This window comes from Lipotes vexillifer, unplaced genomic scaffold (genome assembly GCF_000442215.2).
Source record: "Lipotes vexillifer unplaced genomic scaffold, Lipotes_vexillifer_v1.1 scaffold64, whole genome shotgun sequence".
NCBI lineage: Eukaryota > Metazoa > Chordata > Mammalia > Artiodactyla > Lipotidae > Lipotes > Lipotes vexillifer.
In genome coordinates, this window is record NW_006791024.1 from 932,289 (window position 1) to 941,564 (window position 9,276).

Below are 9,276 nucleotides of genomic sequence, written 5' to 3' on the forward strand. Positions count from 1 at the left end.
CACATGCTTTAAGCAACTAATATTTTCACATGTTTTGTAAATCTGTCCAAATAAGCCTCTTCCTGCTCATACATATTTTTACCACTCTCAACTGTAATACGTTTTAGCAGATTCCAATTCAGGTTGTACCAAATCAGTGTTTTCTCAACTTCTTTGAAAATAATATGACTGTAATGATTCCACACAAGATATTCACAGAGGCTAAGTCCTCAGCCATTTCAAACTCAAACACTGGCTGCTCAAGTAACAAGGACTGAGCAGAATCGGCACCATCTTTCAACTCAAGAGTCAAAGAACCCCTCTCAATGTGACAGGAAATGATTATTTCCCTGGTTTTAAAATCCACCATTGATGCTGCTCCCATTGTCCTCGATTCTTGAAGCAACAGTTCTCACCAAAACGCTAATAGTCTTAGACAAGTTTATTTTCTGTGGACACATTTCTTTGGCTGCTGCAATCAAACATGATTTAATTAACTCAAGATTGGTAAATGGCTATCCTTGTTTGGCTAGTAAATGAGCCACTCAGGAACTTACTAGAGTTGCAGCCTCATTTTCATTTTTTATTTTGTGAAAAAATTCTGCTGTAAGATACTGTTTTAAATTTTCTAACTTTTCTGACTGCTGCTTTCCTGTGAGTTAGGAATGCTGTGATGAGTGCTCAGTTTGGCAATGTAGACATTTATTGTATTCTATTAGTACAAGTGAAGTGTAGTTATGCAATAAACACTATGCCGTAATTTAATTCATTAACAAAATAATCCACACTCTACTGTGCCTTAAAAGCATGATACTGAAAAGTCTACTTTTCTTATTTTGACATGAGGCATATGCACTGTTAATTTTAAAAATAATAAAACGTCATGATATAGCACTTGAGATGCTATCAAGTTATAAATTGAAACGCTATCAAGTTACAACTGTCACTGCACTTTGTAGTCTGACTCAGTGCAAAGCAATGAGTGACACATATAGTGTGTTACCCTCTGTCACAGTGCCAGTCTCCATCACAACGAGTCAACTCTGCCACAAAGCAGCCATAGATAATACATGAATCAATGGGCATGGCTGTGTGTCTATAAAACTTTATGAACACTGAAATTTGAACTTTATATAATATTCACATGTCATAAAATATTCTTCTTTTGATTTTTTCCAACTACTTAAAAATGTAAAAGCAACTCTTAGCTTGCAGGCTGTATGAAAATAGGTGGTGAGCCAGATTTGAGCCGCAGGCCAAAATTTGCCAAAATCTGATCTATAAGAACTACAAGACACCCTCAGCAACACCAGACTTACATATCTAACCCATTAAATGGATCACATGACAATTCAAACCCAACATATATCAAATTAAACTAATCATCTTCCCACCTACTTTAAATTTTCTCTTCCTCCTATATTCTCCAACTCAATTCATCACCTACCAACCACTGAATCCCACAAGTCAGACACCAGAAAACTGGGAATCATTCTGACTCCTCTCTCCTCCACTGACACTCACTCAAACAGAACAAGTCCTAATTATTTTACTTCTTAAATAGTACCTGAAACCATCCCCTCCCACTGTCACCTTTATTCAATCCCTCATTATCTGTAAACTGAATATTGTCTCCTAACTAGTCTCTCTAGTTTTGCCCCCTGAAATCCATCCTTAACACTTCTGCTAGGATGTTCTATACAAAATATAAAACTGATTATCACACTATCCTTAAAACCCTCCTGGAAATTAGAATAAAATTCGAACTCTTCTGCATGGCCTACACTCTGGAAGCCTCATTTTATACCTCTCTCCCCTCCTTATCATAATCACACTAGCCTTCCTCTCATCCCTCAAACAACCTCAGTCCTTTCCTGCCACAAACCCTTCTACAGTCCTAAAACAGCAGCTTCCAAACTTGCTCTGTGAAAGAACCCTGAGAAAGCATGAAGGAAAGTGGAAGGAGGAAGCTAAGAGATCAGTCAGGGCAGTTGCGTTTCTATATGCTTCATTGTGTAGGCTTTCAGATATAATGTCATTTTACAAAACACACACACTAGAGTTCCATGATCAAAAAAATATTTGTTTTTGAAACTCATGACTGTAAAAGTCTAATTTCCTTACCATAACGCATAAGGTGCTATGTTATGTGACTCTCTCATCTCTCCTCCCTCATCCCCAAGCCGCTTTTCCTGCCCTTCATCAAGAGGAACGTAACAGGTGGCTTCAAATCTCCATGCTCACCAAGCCATCTCCGCCTCTTCTCCCTTCTTGGTTTAGCCAATGTACATTTGTCTTAGAAGAGCCCTTACTGACTTCATACCTTTGAATAAATGTTATATTTTTCTTATATGAAACAATGTGAAAATATTATTTACTTGACTGTGAATTCCTTGTCTGATTCCCCTCACAAGAATGTGAATAAGAAAAGAGATCCTTTGTCGGTCTTATTCACTACTGAGTCTCTAGAATCTAAAGAACAATGCCTAGCACACAGCACATGTCCAATAAATATCTGTCAAATTAATGAAAAATGTCTTATTAATTTTTACATCCCAATACATAGTAGTAGTAGCTGGTACAAAGCAGGAACTCAACACATGTATGCTAAAACATAAACCTTGAAATAAAAACTGGGGTCAGAAAATGAAGAGCTTTGAATAACAGGCCAAGGAGTTGTACACTCGACTGTGACAGATATCACCTATTTTCCTATTTACTTGTTCATCTCTTCAATCTTCAATTGGTAGTGCTTCTAACAGTTTGATTTTCCTCCAAGCTCTTTCCCAACTTCTTTTGTCAAGTGGTTCATGATGTTAATATAAAATTAGACACAGCCTAGATTTTAAATATGGCTCTACTTAAAGTAACACATGACAACCTTGAAAAATATGTAAAATTCTAGGGCTTCCCTGGTGGCGCAGTGGTTGAGAGTCCGCCTGCCGATGCAGGGGACACGGGTTGGTGCCCTGGTCCGGGAAGATCCCACATGCCGCGGAGCGGCTGGGCCCGTGAGCCATGGCCGCTGAGCCTGCACATCCGGAGCCTGTGCTCCGCAACAGGAGAGGCCACAGCAGTGAGAGGTCCGCGTACCACAAAAAAAAAATAAAAATAAAAATAAAAATAAAGAAAAATATGTAAAATTCTAAATAGTAGTAGAATACTACAAATAAGATATCTTGAGAAAATAATGGAAAAAAATCCTGACCACCTTTTATAGAATGTAAATCTGTTTGGATTTAGTTCTAACGTGTTTATTAAAAAACATAAAAAATTCCAACGGAAAGGTATTGAATTACCCAGGGAAAGAAATCACATATCAAAATAAACAACTTATACTCTGAAATTCAGTGGTTTTCTAAATAAGATTTACATTTAAATAATGCTTAAGAGAAAATAATGCTAAATTCTGCCAATAAAAAATTAATAAGGATATAGAAACATATAAAAAGTGATTCTTACTAAGTTATTGTCATCTTGGAAAGCATAATGCAAAGTTGTAATCCATTTATTGTCTCCATTCACTAACACGTCCCTTTCTTCACGAAAACATGCTGTCTGAAAAGGAAAAAAACATTTTTTTAGATAAAGAATACTTCATGTAAAACTAGGAAATATATTATGCAAACAATTGCTTAAAATATTTATTACACTTTCTGTTCTGAAAAGGGAATACATCTAATATTATATGACTTTCCAATAAGTCAAGTTTCAAAGACCCCTCAGAAACTGAACAACTGGAACAGTACACTTAAAAGTATTTTATATTTAAAAATACTGTTGTAGTTCAAAAAAATCAGAAATATACACAGAATTATTTAACAACCATGGTCCAACCTACCATCTAGATAATATAAATGTCAACATTTTGTCACATTTACTTCTGATCGTTTTGTTATTAAGAAAATATGGTACAAGTTGTAGCCTTCCTATTCCTAGAGCATTCCTGTCCCTTCTCCCTCTGAGAAAATGAATCTGAAGTTAGTATATATTCTTCCCATCACATGCTTTATTACACATGTATGTGTCCAAAAACAATAGAATTGTTTTGTGTTTTGAAAACTTCCATGAATAGTGTAATTTCATCTATCCCTTTGCATAGATGGCTGTTTACCTTTTAATTGCTGTGGTATTCCATTGTATGAATACGGCAGAATTTATTTATGTAACCCCCCGATCACGAAAATCACCCAATTTTGTGTTATTTCAATGCTGCCAATGAATATATTTGTACAAATGTACAGTAAGTCCCCTACATACGAACCTTCAAATTGCGAACTTTCAAAGATGCAAACGTGTTCGCATGTCCAGTCACGTAAGTTAGTTCACCTGTCTGGCATACGTTGCCATATGCATGCATCCTCTACAAGTGGTTGTGCTTTTGTGTATACTTTACTGTACAGCACTGTATAGAGTACAGTAGTACAGTATGTTTATTTCAAGCCCAGGATGTCTGGAAGCAAGTGTAAAAGCAGCGGTGATGGAGCTGGTACAGTACTAACCAGACATCACTGGATCGTTTTTTCAAGGGGGTAGATAGAATTGAATCCAGCAAGGAACTAAAACCTGTGCCATCAATGTCAGGCCGTGAGTGAAATTGCAGCTTGCCCTCCGTCTCCTATTGCTGACGATCCTTCAGCTCTACCATCTCCCACCTCCCCTCCCTCCTCCAGTCAGTAACTCTTCTTGCCTGTTCACTCGATGCCAGCCCCCGTATGCCAGCTGTTGTACTGTACTGCTGTACTTTTCAAGGTACTGTACTGTAAGATTAAAAATGTTTTATTTTTTGTTTTTTATGTATTATTTGTGTGAAAAGTATTATAAACCTATTACAGTACAGTACTATATAGCCGACTGTGTTAGCTGGACACCTAGGCTAACTTTGTTGGACTTACAAACAAGTTGGACTTACAAACGCGCTCTTGGGAACGGAACTCGTTCGTTGTAGGGAACTTGCAAGAGTTTCCTAGAGTATAGACTTGGAAACAGAAATACTAGTTTTAAGCGTTTTCAACTTTACCAGATTCAGCCAATTTTCTTTCCTAAGTGGTATGCCAGTTACTACCCTCACCCTAGTGTATGAAATCTCCCCTTTTCCCCACATCCTCAACTGCACTTGGCATTGTTAAACTTTTAAGTGCATGTCAATATGATGGGTATGAAATAATATCTCATCATTCTTTTAATTAACATATTCCTAATTACAGGTGCAAATAAATTTTTTTGTTGCACTCGTTTTTTAATTAATTTTTATTGGAGTATATTGCTTTACAATGTTGTGTTAGTTTCTACTGTACAGCAAAGTGAATCAGCTATACGTATACATATATCCCCTCTTTTTTGGATTTCTTTCCCATTTAGGTCACCACAGAGCATCAAGTAGAATTCCCTGTAAATAAATAATTTTACATATGCTTATTGGACATCTGAGTTTTCTCTTTGAAAAACTCCCTTTGCCCATTTTCTCTAATGAATTGTCTTTTTCTTACTGATTTATAAAAGTTTTAATTTATTCTGAGGATATATTTCCACTATTATAAAGATATATCCTGGAGAACCTTAGAAATGTGTGGCTAAAAATAACTTTATATGATACTTTATAATTCTATAATATATCTTTAAATTTTTAATTAAAAAGCTGCTATGCCAAAGAGAACTGAAAGGTAAAGTAGAAATTAAAAGTCTCCCTGAGTCACACCCTGATAGTTTCACTGTCCACCTGTTATGTCCAGAGGTTACTACCAATAACTCAGTTGAATTTCTTCTCAGAAAATTTCTGTATACACATAAGCATATAGACACACACACACACACACACACACAGAGCTATATTCATATGGCATCCCATCTCCCCTATCTTTTCTTCCTTTACACAGATGAGATCACAGTGCTCTGTAAGTCATTTTTTTCAAGTAACAATATATCTGAACAGCTTTCCACACCAGTACATAGAGACCTAATTTTTCTTAATGGCTGTACCACATTCCATACACACTGAAAAACCATCATACAGTATTCTACACATAGCAGGTGCCTAATAATTTATTTCCCACAAGATAAATTCAACAGCCATGATATATAAAACAATTAGCATTACTTAATTTACCCTAATTAAGTACCTTAATTTTTTTCCACATATTTCCATAAATTTCATTTGATGCAATAGCATTTCCAAAGTCATTTATTAAACAGCATCACCAAGGAAAATTTTAAAAAGAAATAAAGCTTAAACTAAATGAATGGGCAGTTTTACCTGTCAATTCAATTATTAAAATCTACAATATTATGCTTTCGTTCACTTTACGGAGAAAATAGAATCACTTGACATACAACTAAGTTCTGTTTTAGACTTTAACTGACCTGAAATTATGGTTTGCTGCTAACATTTTAGAGAGGTGGTGAAGCCTGTCAAGCCTAGGAGACTCCTTTCTCCTGGCTTCATCTTACCAGGACAGCTATCTGAAATTTTAAAGACATTTCCAGCTAGAATCTGGAAATGTGACTGACTGATGACTTCAGACTAAATAAAGCTCCAAAGACTACCTGTCAACACAACAGATTAACTTCAGTAGGCTCTAATCTATTCTAAACTATGTAGTGAAAAAATAAATTAATTTTTAAAAACATAAGATATAAACTATTTCTAATATAAAATTTTAAACATATATAAGAGAAAGCAGTAAAATAATCCCCTGCCCCCAATGTACCCATCAACCAATTTCAACAATTATTTTATTGTTCAATTTTATTTCATCTACACTCTCACCCACTTACCACCACCCTTCCTCCACGCACATACATGTGAACACTCACACATATGTATATACACAGAGGATTTTTTCGAAGCAAGTCTCAGACATATGATTTTACCCATACATACTTAGGTATTATAGACTATTCCTATTAATGCCTCAGATACTTCGTTTAGATGTGAAGCACAGTCTCCTTTTTTGCTTCAGTATATCACACTGTCCTCAGTTGGTTGTCACAGCTGAGGAGGGGTGAGGGGTAATGCTACCAGCATCTAGTGGGAAGAGGCCAGGGATGCTGCTTCACATCCTACAATGCACAGGACAGCCCCCAGATGGAATTATCTGGCCTCAAACGTCATAAGTGCCACTGCTGAAAAACCCTGTTCTAGGTCAATATTAACCCAACCATGATGCATGTATACCAAGGATTCAATATAAAGACATTTAATAATGTCCATTTCAATTACATTTTTGAAAAAACTAAGTAAGATTTTTTAAAAATCCTCCCTTAAAATAAAGAATATTTGGGTCTCTAAGAATGCGATCATCACAAAGGAGAGGTTACTGGAGACCATACAGCTTCTTCAGACTCTGTCACTCAGTTTCTATTCAACCAAACATTCTGCTTGCAAAGTGATGGTTTTGAGTGTTGTGCAGTTTTACATTGTTAATATTCAGTTACATACTGTTTAAATTTTATCCTTAATGGGTTACTGGTTAAAAAGAAAGAAGAGAAGGAATACCTATGCTGAAACAGAAGTTAATACAGACCATATATAAATGATAATAATTATGCAAAACTGTCACATGATTCTCTTCCCTAGATCCACAGGTGCATTCAACAGATCATTATTCTTATACAGAATATCCAAATTGCCCAAACACTTGGAAATCACATGTTCAAATGAGAAAATCCATTCATGATATATCTACTTTGGCTTCTAATTTATAAGTAATAAAGACTTATCTCACCCATGCAGTATTACCACAGAAGAAGACTTTCAAATAATAATTGAATCATTCTCTCTAAGCTAATATTTGAGGGGGAAAAAGTCAAGTTTTTTTTATTTTAAAAAAATAGATAAACAGGTGGAATTTTATTTTATTTTATTATTTTTTTTAAATTTTTTTGAAGATGTTGGGGGTATGAGTTTATTAATTAATTTATTTTTGCTGTGTTGGGTCTTAGTTTCTATGTGAGGGCTTTCTCTAGTTGTGTGGCAAGCGGGGGCCATTCTTCATCGCGGTGCGCAGGCCTCTCACTATCGCGGCCTCTCTTGTTGCGGAGCACAGGCTCCAGACGCGCAGGCTCAGTAGTTGTGGCTCACGGGCTTAGTTGCTCTGCGGCATGTGGGATCTTCCCAGACCGGGGCTCGAACCCATGTCCCCTGCATTAGCAGGCGGATTCTCAACCACTGCACCACCAGGGAAGCCCCAACAGGTGGAATTTTAAATTGAAAAATGCAAGAACTTCAAATATCAGCTCTTACACACCAAAGCATCAATTTACTTTTAAATTTCCATATTAATATACATTTGGTGACCAAATCAAACATGAGATACGTCACATAAATCATTTGATAACATCCACAGTTGGCAAATGTGTGAGAAAACAGACATGTTTAAATACTATGAGTGCAAAGATATACTGATCTAACTTTTTTTAGAAAACAATTTGGCAATAGCTATCGAAGTTTAAAGGTATACCCGTCCCACACAACCCAGGAATTCCACTACTGAGGAGTTTAATCTGGGGAGTGGATAAATTCTAGAGTCAGCAGGACGTGAAAATCCCTTAGCGTAAAAATTATACTTAAAATCCCTTCAACCTCAGCATACACAACCTGGAGTACCTCAGGGTAGCCAACAGCAACATCTCTGATTAACAGTATTTCACAGCCCTTTCTGTGTTACATTGCATATACTTCTTAGGTGGCGTGACTAGTTCTGATGCACTATTTTCTCTCTTGTTTTGAAATTTCTCTTTGCTAAACACACATAGTTAGATTTGGTGAAATAACCAAATAAAAATAGTAAAAAGGCGGAAGTAATCTAAATGCCCATCAATGTTTAAATAAAAATCATCATACTAAACAATATATCCATTCAGTATAATGAAACTATTAAAAAGAATCAGGTAGGGCTTCCCTGGTGGTGCAGTGGTTAAGAAACCGCCTGTCAATGCAGCCGACACGGGTTCGAGCCCTGGTCTGCGAAGATCCCACATGCCGCGGAGCAACTATGCCCGTGCATCACAACTACTGAGCCTGCGCTCTAGAGCCCACGAGCCACAACTACTGAAGCCCGCATGCCTAGAGCCCATGCTCCACAACAAGAGAAGCCACTGCAATGAGAAGCCTGCGCACTGCAACGAAGAGTAACCCCTGCTCACCACAACCAGAGAAATGTCCGCACGCAGCAACAAGAACCCAACGCAGCCAAAAATAAAATTAAAAATAAATAAATACTTTATTTTTTTAAAAAAAGAGGGCTTCCCTGGTGGTGCAGTGGTTGAGAGTCCGCCTGCCGATGCAGGGGACACGGG

At 36.8% G+C, this 9,276-nt stretch overlaps 1 protein-coding gene across 3 annotated transcripts in view; it reads right to left on the reverse strand.

Moving 5' to 3' along the window:
- Nucleotides 1-9,276, reverse strand: part of CDC42BPA (CDC42 binding protein kinase alpha) — a 270,792-nt gene that overhangs the window by 211,541 nt on the left and 49,975 nt on the right. For all 3 annotated transcript variants that reach the window (XM_007464175.1, XM_007464176.1, XM_007464177.1), the window contains exon 3: nucleotides 3,442-3,537. In XM_007464175.1, the coding sequence (XP_007464237.1) occupies nucleotides 3,442-3,537 (96 nt within the window). The remainder of the gene's footprint in view (nucleotides 1-3,441; nucleotides 3,538-9,276) is intronic.